This window comes from Grus americana, chromosome 19 (genome assembly GCF_028858705.1).
Source record: "Grus americana isolate bGruAme1 chromosome 19, bGruAme1.mat, whole genome shotgun sequence".
In the NCBI taxonomy this organism is placed as follows: Eukaryota; Metazoa; Chordata; class Aves; order Gruiformes; family Gruidae; genus Grus; species Grus americana.
In genome coordinates this window covers 10145778-10158207 of record NC_072870.1, presented here as the reverse complement: position 1 = coordinate 10158207, position 12430 = coordinate 10145778, and the positions used below count along the sequence as shown (strand labels likewise).

Genomic DNA, 12430 nt, shown 5'->3' with positions numbered 1-12430 from the left:
ATCATCTTTAGCTCTTCATTAATGGAGCCGTTTGGACTGGGTAGGATATTTCTGAAGAAGGACCAAGTGGAAAAAAAAAAGTTACAGCCTTAACTATGATAGTGCTCACTTCTGGGGGAAAATTGTTATTACAATACTGGTCCTCCACCTGCATTGTGTATTATTTAAACAGGCCATGTTGATAGGTATTGTATCTATACAATATATACAAGGCCATATATAGAGAGAGCACGTACGAAGATGCTGACTGGACTTGTAGCAGTATCCCGGATAACGGATGCACAGCTCTGGTCCTCCTGAAGAATTGAGCTGTTGAAAGCTTAGATGCCTGTAGACTTTTAATTGCCTCTGGGATTCCAAAGATTGGCGCTTGGATGCAAAGTGCCAAACTGCCAAGTTTTTATAGATATTGGCAATCCCTGCAGTGTTTAGCCCCCAACTCTCCACCCCATACTGGTCTTTTGAGTTTCTATATATATATTTATATATAATCATATGTGAATGTATATATATCTTTTTTTTCTCATGAAAAGCTGTGGAGCTTGAAGAGCTGCCCCAATACAAATGGCTCAAGTGTTCATAGTGGCATGTTTTGTGATTTATTGGTTTAATCTCTGTTATAGCTGACATGACTTTTAATGGTCCTGTTCCTCTTAACAGTATTTTCCCAACACGCTGTTTGTTTAAAAGCTAAGTGAGAGGAGAGGAATGTGTTGCTTTTCTCCTCTTGGCTGCTGTCGGTGTATTCACACTGCCATTACTGAAGCTAGAGGATGAGCTGTTTAAAAACAATTTAAGAAAAGGACCGGAGCCTTGGTTTTCTGTAGGAGCATAGATCGGTGGAAAGGTCCAGAGTCAGAAAAGTGCATATTCACGTGAGTTTTCAGAATGAGCAGAAGTGATTTTGTTTATTATGGGCATATGGATATGAATCTCCGAAGGGTGGTAGAGATTTTCATAAAAGTAATTGAGAAATAACGTAAACATGCCTTCTCTTTGCTCACTCATTAAGCAAACATTTGTATAGCTCTTTAGAGAATTCTAAGTAACTTCTAGGATTCCTGTATTCTCAGTAAAACCAAATATATAAAGTCAGCACAGCAGCAACAAAGCTAAAACCATCTTTGAATCCAAATAATCACAAACTATATGTTTATTTCAGATTATAATTTTATAACTCAGTTATTTAAAAAAAAGGTGGGAAGAATTGAAGAAATTGCAATGCTAAAGAGTTTGCCTACGGTACCGATTTGATGTAGGTAAAACTTGCATCTTGGAAATGGGAGAATCAAGGCACAGCGTATGAAGTACCAGGGTGCCGCTGGTGAAACCCTCGGCTGTTAGCCACCTCCCTGCTCGGAGGCAGCCTGGAGCCCATTTCTCATCCATCAGCATTGCTTAGGCCAGCGCCCACTGGAGTCCTTAGGCGTAGGAACTTAATGAAGTTAGCAGGAAAACTTGCAATTCAATCCAGACTTTCAAAATAGTATTTTTGTACTTTTGCCTTTTCACAGCTTTAAAGAAGCACGTTTCCTCTGTGTGTCGCTATCAAGCACGGAGCAAGAGAGAAACTGTGTACTTAAAAACATTTAAACTAGTTTCCAGTATGTTTTCACCTATATTTTTGTGGGTGATGGTCCCAGTAAAGTTTATTCTAAGATCAGATGTTTTTTAGTGCTTGCTTGATTTGCTGTACTTTTGGAAGGACTTCCCGAGTGATCTTTTCTTGGATGACCTCTCCATACTGTCATTAAAACTTGGAAACTTTGGTCTTCTTGACAGTTAGTTCTGCACTCTCATTATGTTCATTCCTATTGTAAACATGCTAAAGTTGCTGCTGTTGTTGCTTAGAATGGATTTTTCCTCAGTTGTTTTGAAGTTTAGTAGAAATAGAAGTTAATCTTTAAGAGAGTTAGGCTGGTAACGATTGGATGGCCGAGCTTGATAGGTCACGCTGTGTCTGTCTTTTCATTTGCCTAGTAGATGATGTTCTGCTGACTCCAGCTGTTTTTTTGGAAAGCAGAAAAACAATTTGCTTTTCCTTCCCATAAAGTATAACCCTTTGTTTATCCTCGTACTGCTGCAAGTTTCCAAAATGCAGAGACTTGCAAAGAAAAGAAAGGGAGGAAATAGCTCCTTTTTTATGCTGTTTTTCGTATCGGAGAGTAGAGTTTAGTACTGAGTTGAATTGTTGACCTCTGTGGAGGTTATTATTAGAACTGGCTGATTTGTGCGTGGGGCTGTGTCCGAGTCCAGTTCATGAACAAACTACCTACAGTGGGTCCGGGGAAGACCGGTGCACTTTTTCTAAGATAACTTTTTTAGTATTTGATTAATTTTTTATTTGAAGAATAATGCTTTTTGCAGTTCTTCATTTACTTTGGTGCACTGAAGTAATTGAGAACAGCTCCCTTTTCCAAGCAAGACGCTTCTGTGTTACGAGTTGCTGAATTGCTTGGGTTTTGTCATTACAGCGCGGCTGTTGGGTGATACTCCTCACTCCTGCTGCAGGCGTGTTAGGAGGTGCTTGCAGAGTTTGGGAAATGCAAGTGACTGATTCTAAACAGGTGTATATGATGAGGGCTATCATCTGACAGCTTTTAATGATAGATTTTATACATAAAAGGAAAGAAAAATAAATGAAGTTTGGGGAACCTGAATGTCTTTACTGACCCAGGTAAGAATTGCCGAAGCAGAAGTCAGCATTAAAACCTTACTGGTCCTGATCTATAATGTCATCGGAAGAACACGTTTGCATTTACAACCTAGGGTTGTATTTACAACCTTTTTTTGCTTGCTTTGTTCCTTAAGAGGCTCTGGCTACCCACATTTTATGCACTTCTGGAATGCAATAACAATTGTGGCATCATCTCTTCAGAATTCATTTTCCTTCCTGAGATCAAGGCAGTGATAAGGCCTTACAAAATATTCACTTGGTTTTGCTTTCCTGGCCCGAGATGGATTTAATTGGATGAATTGCTGCTTTTCTCCTTCCATTGCTTTATGACCTTTGAAATAGCTTGCTCTGATCTTTCAAATTTTGCAATACTCTCACTGCTCTTCTCTAAAACATGAAGTAAGGAGCTGTTTATCCTAGGCGGCATGAACAGTATAGCAGCTGTTTCTGCACGTGCCCAACAAAATGCCATCAAATGTGTCTTTAAGTGTTGTCAAATGTCAGTTCAAGCTTACACCTACGTGCTATAGATAACACCCTCCCACGCACCTTTTGCACCATTTTGCAAGCCTTGAAAATGATGCCGTTAAATTTTTAAAAGTCTGTTGTCCTCGTGAAATGCTCTGGACAATTTGGGGGCCTGTTTGAAAAGACCCTGATATTTGCAAAAAGAAGGTGGCGAATAGGTTTGCTTTTTCTCACTGCGGTTGGCAGATCAGCATCAAGAGCCTGACACAAGAGACTTTGGGGAAGTAGAAGCTTAGCTAGCTCTATCTTTTTCTTTTTCTTTTTTTTAATATGTTGCTTCTCAGAATGCAGTGTAGGATTTTATGCAATAAATTGCAGTTGTTGGTTATATGTGTTCCTCTAAAATGCTGTTTGCCTGATGTCAGTGTGCCTTCTGCCTGTGATACAGGATCAGCTAACCAGCATCCTTTAAATGGGACACACGTGTGTATAAGTTTTTAAAAGTTGTGTTTCTTGGCCAACCAGTGAGAGAATATAAATTACTAAATTGTCTGTACTAGCCTAAGAACTGATGAAAACAGAGATTAACCATTTGCTTCATGGTCCCCTCCTTCCCCCCATTCTCCTTCCCCCTTATGCAATATTTCTTTTATTTATATACATATAAAAATTAGCGTACCAGGACAGATGTAGGTCTGGTAAATGGTGTTACACATGTGGCTGAAGGCCTTAGTTTACTAGCTTAAAATTGTACACCCAAGCTCAAATCTTGTTATCAGAGCCCAAATCAGTAAACAGATTTGCAGCTTCAGGCTCTGAACTTTCAGACTCTCACCTTGACAAAGGATCCCACTGCAATCAGCCTGCCGGAACCACGCGGCACGGACGGGGACAGCGTCCGGGCTACAATACTAAAGTTCAGTTACACCAGTAGGATTTGAGCGCTAAACGCAGGCACGGGTTACCCGTTGATGTAGAAAGAGCAGCCGTCCACCCGAAAGAGCTTAATCTAAAATGACAAAAAACAAAGGAGGGGAGACAGGACAGTAACAGCGATTAGGATGAGGGACACCATGCTGCTTTTAATTGTAGATTACTTAAGCTTTTCACTTAGGTTTAACCATTATCTAATTGTTTTCAATAATTTAAAACTCTGTATTTTTTTAATTTTAATAGCTAACTGTGATATTCTTGGTTGTTGTTTTGGGGAAGAGGAGGTGTTGCGGGTTTTTTGTGGGTTTTGTTTGGTTGGGGTTTTTTTTCTAGTTTTTAACTCAGACTTTATATGTAAAATTGCATTTAACATGGGCCTGATTCATTTTAAGCCTTGCCATATTTTCGTTCACAGCTATTTTCAGTGGCTTTTTATCATAGGTGTTTCCACCTTGTATTCCTCAGGAATAGTTCTCTATTTTATGTTCATCTTCATGCATGTGTATATATCTATTTTTAATGTTAATACTAAGGTGATGAAAAGCAGGTGAACAATGGAAAATTTGCCACTGATTTTAAAGGAATTACAAATTCACTCACTGTAAAGTTAAGTTTGTGCAAAAGTATTTTGAGAGGCTAAGGGCTTGTATATGGAATTACTAAAAACAAAACCACAATGCACCCTTTCATACCACAACAGTCTAGAAGAGATTGAAGCTAACTGAAACTGTTGACCAATAGAAAGACATCAATCAAGTAAAATTAATTAAAATGTGAAGATACAGAACCAAGCCAGTCAAACTTTTAAATATTCCCCTCACCCCACTGTATCAAACCGACATTAAAAAAATGCAAACATAAGGAGAAATGAGTATTTACACATAATTAACTGTTCAAAATAGCTCATCTAACCACAGCCTTATCTTTAGGAACAAAAATGCAAGCATTTACTGAGTGATATTAGCAATTGAAAGGTTTTTGTTTAGACTTTTTGTTTTCTTGGCAATAAATAAAATTCTTTGTAAGAAGTCATTAAGATATTTCTTAATGTTGCCTTTTAAAACTTTTCAGGCTGCTATCCTTGTCCAGGGCCAAACATGAACCCTGTTGCTCTTGGAAGCCGGTGGCTTGCTTATGCAGAAAACAAGGTAAGGAAAGGTTTAATTTCAAAAAATACTTCTCTGTTTCTAGATTTCATTCTGGGTTTTGTGTACATAGGGGGGAAAAAAGAAAAGGAAAAGTCTCAGAAAAAAGGTATGTGAAAAACATGATCTGTAAGAGGACTTGCATATCCATGGCAGACCTAATCTTTGACCTACAATAGTTGTGCTTTGGTATTCCTATATGTCATATCTTTATGGGGCACAGCTGATTTAAGCTCTTGAACTTGGAGGGCATAAATATGTAAGTAGCGTAGGCAGAGAAGACAGCTACCAACATGTGTTTCCAGTGAGGTCACTCAATAATCAACCCATTTTACATTTAAAAAATAGATCCCAAGCAAAACGATTATCACTGTTCTTACTCGGCCCTAGGCCAGAGAAGTGGTTGTGTATTTAAAGCTTGAAGTGTTTCAAAACTTGAAATTCAGCTTCTAATGCCTTATTTTTATTTCAGAGCAGATGTTTTTTCTCCCTTCCACCTGTGACTGGAATAGCTGTTCCTAGAGCTGAACCAGAAATTATCGGAGAGGCAGACTTTAGAAATGTATTTGTTATTTCACCTTTTCAAGCTCAACTGATTTCTCTCCCAATTTAGGCCTGCCTTTCCTTTAATGCCACACCTACGTGGTTTTGTAAAACTTAGCCAGTCAGGCTGGGATATAAAAAGTACTGCTGCCAAAAATACAGCCCACTGATCAGCAAAAGAATTATATCACAAAACGATTTTAAATAGCTTGTGTGTTCCCAAGTATATTCACTGTGGACTTTCCCTTTCTCCCTAGGTTAGCTGTTTTTATTTAGAAATTTAAATTTAAGCAGGAAAGGAAAGTCTGTAGAAACAAATGTATCTTACAGTGATTTTTAATTTTCTTTTAGCTAAAACAGTTAAACAGGCAATATGTTGTGTGTATAGGCAACAAATGCCTATAGTTTTTTGCCATTTTATTTAGTCAGAAGCACATATTATATTGTTAGGGTTCAAAGGCAAAAACTGCTTTTGTAGCTTGATGGCAGGTAGAACAATCTTGTTTTGATTTATTAATTTTGAAGAAAGGCAGTATAGAGTAAACCCCGTGTACATTCCTTTAATCTATTAAATGCAAAGTTTAAAGTAGCTCTTTTCCTTTGTCATTTCTTTGCTTGCTAGTCATAAAAAGGAGGGGAAAGCCACACTTGGATTCTTAGAATGTCAGATATTTAATGTTACATATACATGGCTAAAGCTTTTGATTATATTTATTTAAATTTATTTGTGGTATTGCTGCCAGACCAAAAATCCCACCATTTCAAAGTTTATGAATTCTTAGTGACTACTCATCTTGTAATTGAAAACTGGAGTTGAGTATGCGACAGTCTGGGTGGCACCCAGAAGATTATAAAAAGGGGTTAAGTGTCTCAGCAGGGCTTTTTGCTATTTGGAGGAAAAAACACACCACTGTACATGATAAATAAGAGCTATGGTAATGGGTTATGGGTTTGTGTAGTTTAATAGTAGTTACTTGCTTGCCGTCTTTTTTCTTGTAGCTGATCCGATGCCATCAATCCCGTGGTGGAGCCTGTGGAGACAACATTCAGTCTTACACTGCCACAGTCATTAGTGCTGCCAAAGTGAGTACATCATCTGCTGCTGGGAGAGGTTATCGTGGAAGATAATTACTAGGTTTCCCTGCTGAATTGTACTGTGTGTCATCACCCCCCCATTCACAAAAGAAGAGAACACAGTAAACAGCGTGCCAGCATTAGCACCGTGCATATGGTCCTGATCCTGCAAATTTCTGAGTAGCCATTGCTTTTCACAAAGCATTCCTGTCCTTCTGAAGTGATTTTTTCAAAATTTTATTTATTACAAACAGCTAGTCATATTAGTGACGTCTGTTATAGGAAGATCATAGTAAAATGGATTTGTAGAATGGCTATTCATAATATTGCAAGTTTGCACGATTAGAAATCAACGTTGTGAATTATTAGTCTTTTAGCATCATGAAAACTGACTTTACAAGTGCTTGGTGCTTGTTGGACTCTGTCACACTAGTGTTATATGTTTTACTCTCTCTGAAGGATGACAGCACAGTACTGGAGCTAATTAATTAGCTGCCAGCTTTCTTTGAAGGTTAGAGTTCATTAATGACTGTTTACATATAGGTTCCATTGCCTAGTTTTCTTAGGTCAGATGAAATTATAATATCCTCCTGTTTTCAGAGAAATGTCTGGGTTCTCATAGTATCAGAAGACGACCGTGGCTTGGAAAAATCTGAAACAAGCCAAAGAGTATGCAGAACTGTTGTTTTACTGTCCCCCCCCCCCCCGCTCCTTTCCTTGAGGACTTGCCTGCAACATTTTGCCAAGTAATTTCTTTTTCTCACACGCGCACACACACATGCACACAAAGTGAGTTTTGGCATTGTCTGGCAAACTTCGTGCTGATTACAAGCTTTCGTTGTAACCACTAGCCTTTTCATTTCTGATATGCACAACAAAACAAATCTAATAATAGGAATTAAATGACAGCACAGAGCAGAAAGCTCAGCGTCACTGAAGAAAACAACAGTTACAAGAACCCACAAAGGGAGACATAGGGCATGCCATCTCATGTAAAAACAAAAGAAACCCAAACCTATTCCATCAGCATAGCTTTGGACACAATCTCACTGTGGCTGAAGGAGGAGAAAAATCAGAGTTTTTTACATTGTTGAGGAGAACTTGAATTGCTGGTCTTCTGAAGACGTCAGAAATGTGCTCTATCTTTGCATACTTTCACAATCAGAAAAAAAAAAGGGGGGGGAAATCTCCCCAAATTCCTTCAATCTCAGCATCATAAACGTGTTTTTTATAGCACACACAGGTTGGAAAAAACAACTGGCTTTGCATGATCAGCCACAGTTACGATCAGATGTGGTAAAATCTTAGAAACGGATCGCTGTACTGCCAAAGCCAAGCCTACTCATGACTGAGGAACAACAGGCCAAAGCTTTCTTAAACCGTACGATGATTGTCAAAGCATTCCACTAGGCATTGAAGACAAAGCACTATTTAGTCTAATTTTTTTCAACAGACTAAAAAAAATAATCTAAAAAAGGACATCTTTGATAGCCCTTACCCCCAAAGACCATGGATAACTAGGTTTTAAAGCCAGTAAGGACCAAGATGATGACCTTACCTCCTGCGTAGTACCAGCAAAGGATCATCATCCAGCAATTCTCACATTAAGCAAACACTGAAGTAGTGGTGTTGCAACATGTGAATAGATACTGAAGATAAAATGTGTTTATAATCATAGGAAAGAAAAGATTGTAAGTCTCTGCGCAGAGACAAAGTAATAGTGAAAGTGAGGAAGACGGATAATCGTAAGGGCACAATCTCTCTACTACTTTGTATTTTGCCTAGCACGTTGCTTTTGTTCTCAGCTGGCTGTTAGATCTTACTGTAATAGACAAGATTAATACTAATATAGTGTTAAGTATTTGCACAGTTTGGCTCTTGAGTATATCTCAGCCTTGCTGTATTAATTTGTTATTCATGTCTGAGTGTACAAAGTCTGAAATGTTTAATTTATTACTGATTTCATTGAATCTTGGCTTACTATCTAGCACGTTTTCATCTCTGATAACTGAAATGCTGACTTTCTTGTTGGCAAATACATACTCCAAATATCTGTTGCTCTTTGTCCATCTCATTACCTCATCGCAAACTTGACTCCCTGCTTAAGTCAGTCTTCATTTATAAACCTCTACTGCTGTTCTATCTTATCAGCCTGCAATGGGTTGTAATTCATTTGCTTTGATCTGCAGAGGTGTTAGCGGTTTTGAAAGTGGATGTCCTTTTCTGTTCCCTCCACTGCCGCTTTTTGGTTCAGAAGTGGTTCCATGAAAGTTCTTGTTCTGAAAGATTATCTTGGGTTACAGCCTCTTCTTGGTTTGGGTTCCAGTTTCTTATTGAAGGAAGTAAAAGAACCTTCATATAAAGTAGAAAGATAAAGCTGACAGAAAAGAGTAATTTCAACAGGGTCACTTTTGAGAATCGCCTTTCAGATCCTCTCTAGAAGGTCTCAGTGGCAGTACGGAATATTTAATGGCATTCCCTTTGATGAGAAATGTTTTTGAATGATCTGGTAGTGAGCAGTGGGTCTGTCCTCAGTGCGATGTATTGCTCTGTGCTATACTTGATGCAGCAAATAAATTTCCTCCTTAATCAAATAACTGAGGAGTCCGAAGTTCCCCCATTAACTGAGAATACCAAGGTGAAAATTATGGTCATGTTGGATGTGTTGTTTACTGGTGCCAAATCTCTTGTTATTCTGGTAACGTTATGAAGAATTCCTTTACATCATCTTCCCATTTGATTTTATAATTCCTAGAAGGAATTTTATTTTGAACATGGAACTCTTTCCTGTTTCTCCTTAGATGAATCTTGCAAGTGCATTGCTTTCTGCCTTTGCTGGAAAAACACATGTATTTTTTCCAGCTCGATCTCTTATTTTCATTTCCCCACAGTTGTTTGGTGAGTTTCTGTCTGTTCATATTCTAAAAAGCTCTGATAATTTCTGTAATTTGGCCAAGCAGAAAATTTCGGGAAATGGAAAATGTGTCAAGATTTCAAATTAGGTTAATGTTTAGCAAATATAAAAATTGATGCGTTTGGAAAAATGAAAATGTTGTTTCTTATGGGACAAAGATTCTTTTCACTCCAGTTGAGCAAACACAGTAGAATGGATGTGGAATAGCTTTCAGAATCAAGTCTGTTACTATTTAAGAGTATTAGTGATGGGACAACATTCAGGTACTTGGTTTGATAAGCATCCAAATATGAAATTGCTTGTTACAATTATCCACATTTATCCATTTTGGATGCAGTAAGGAAGAGGATGTAGGAAAAGACATTCTTATGTCTCATGCTTGGGTTTTTGGTATGTCTTGTTGAAGAGAGGTTTGGTCCCATCGTGTCCCTGGGTGAGTGGTGTTTCAGCTTGCTCTCTATTCGAGTGGAGCTCCTGCAGACCTTCTCCGTCAGACTCTATTCCTAGATGTCAAACTCTTTCAGGTGAATTTCCTAAGAGGTTTTCTTTCCTGGCCTACCTCTTTTCAGAATATGTGGCAGGAAAGGGAACCGTCTTTGGGAAACATGAGCATTTCACCAAACATCTAGTTTGAACTTGAATCTATAATTCATTGTATGTTCATTGTGTTCAAACTCACCGTGAGGCTTTCACGTTGTTGATTACCAAGGCGTATCTTTTTGGTACCTTTTTCTGCTTTCTATAGATTTTTTTTCATTTGTAAACAAATAAATCATGTAAAATGTATTTATTATGAGAAACAGGAACAATCTATTGTTTTGTCATTAAAAAGATGTAAGACCTTTGTTGGAACAAAACAGCCTAACAGGCAATGAATGATGCATTTTAATTTTCTCATCTAATTAAAGTTGTACTTATTTTTCAATTAAGTGAGGTATGAGTGCATACATTTATTTTAATTAAATATATGTGTTTCTTTATATTTGAATGAATGCGAACAGTCTTATTTTTAAGTAGATAGGGTACAAGTGGGCATACAAATAATTTGTGTGTTTGCACAATGTGTATCATTGCTTACAAAGGGAATTGGATCAAGTATTTTAATTGTATTTATAAGAAAATGTCACTGAGTATGCACTGGCAGTTCCCATCAATGACAAAGGAACTGGGACAGTGCAAACTTTAACCTATTTCATTTAAAACGTATTTGGTCTGTCGAATGTCTAGCATCAAATTATAAACCAAGTTCTTCTCACCTCATAACTTCTTTAGTTGATTCTTTCTCCATATCTTTTAATCCTATAGTGGTAAAGTGATTTAGCAAAGGCTGCATCTGTTTTCTCTTGTTACCTGATAACTTCTTAATGAGTACTAACAGCTTATGTGAGAGCAAGGTCATTAGCTCTAATGGATGGAGGGGACAGCTGATATGGCATGGGAAAGGTTAAAGATTACCAGAGAAATTTTTGCAAATATACACATAGCACAAAGAAGTAAGTGCCGTAATGGTTTTGCACTGATATTTCTGAGCTAATGGCCTCGGCCACGTCTTTGTACACCTATTACTTCTCAGTAGTCCTGCAGTTGCAGTCCACTCTAACATGTAGCGGTAATTCGTTTTGCTAGATAAGCATGTTAATTTTTTTTCTAGAGAGCTATAAATTTATACTTGGCACTTTGTCATCCAATTTCTCTAGTTTTTTAAAGATCTTTTCTAAAATAGGTCAGTTACAATTCTTGGTCTTTGAACTTGCGTAGGTATTTTGCCATATAGTGCTTCTATACCGATTTGTTTTTCCTGCTGTATAAACTACCAGCGCATTTTATACAACTTACTATTAGCCAGAAAACTGCCTTGTCAGTTTTTGTCAGGAAAGTGTCCATTGAAATGCATTCTGGTGATGGCGTTGGGTCTATTTTAGGTCTGTTCCTCAGCTATCATCTGTGTTATGTTACATTTTTTCAGTCTTCTGAGTTTGCCACTGTTCAAATTTGGTTTATTCTCATTTGTTGTATCTGAGTATAAAAAGAAATAATAAGAAACAAATGGCAGGATATTACTAAAGACTTGAAACCCCAAAGACATTCCTATGATAAAGGCATGGCTCGATTTTAAGTGGTAGTATCTCCATTAGCATTAATGGGGTAAGTACATCAGCTGAGGCATCTCAGAGGTTAATCAGGCTTCCTGGCTGGATATTGCCATCGATACAGTGTGGCGCCTAATTCTGTTGGCCCTTCAGAGGTTTTCCTGACAACACACTAACAGACTTTGTGTAAGTCATTTCCTATGAATTATTAAAACAAACGTTTGGCTGCTAATTGATGAACACTAATGTGTTTTCTAATCACTGCAGTTTGAGATTTTAGCACTAAACAAAGCAGTTGCAATTGATTTGTGGCTGCTTCTTGGTTTCAGCCTGTGATCTGTACGGTTTTTTTCCTTTTCAATTTAGCAGGCAGCTTAGCTTGTCTTTTTAGTTAAGAATTGGCTTGTTATAGTGTCATTCCATTCTGATCTCTTTTGCCATTTCTTATTTATATCGCATAATAAATCTGCTCAGTTCTTTATAGGCAAATAAGGCACAGTCCTTGATTCAAGGAGAAAGCATTTAAAGTTGTAGTTGGATTGTTTTGGTTTTTAAAACCTTTATCTCTCCTACTGTGTGTACTCTC

The 12430-nt window shown here is 37.7% G+C and overlaps 1 protein-coding gene across 13 annotated transcripts in view; it reads left to right on the top strand.

Annotated features, from left to right (window-relative positions):
• Positions 1–12430, top strand: part of BCAS3 (BCAS3 microtubule associated cell migration factor) — a 366627-nt gene that overhangs the window by 62525 nt on the left and 291672 nt on the right. For all 13 annotated transcript variants that reach the window (XR_008579901.1, XM_054847769.1, XM_054847770.1 and 10 more), the window contains exons 10-11: positions 5150–5226; positions 6766–6849. Coding sequence is in view for 12 of the 13 variants with exons in the window: in XM_054847769.1 (XP_054703744.1) it covers positions 5150–5226; positions 6766–6849 (161 nt within the window). In the remaining variant the exon portion in view is untranslated. The remainder of the gene's footprint in view (positions 1–5149; positions 5227–6765; positions 6850–12430) is intronic.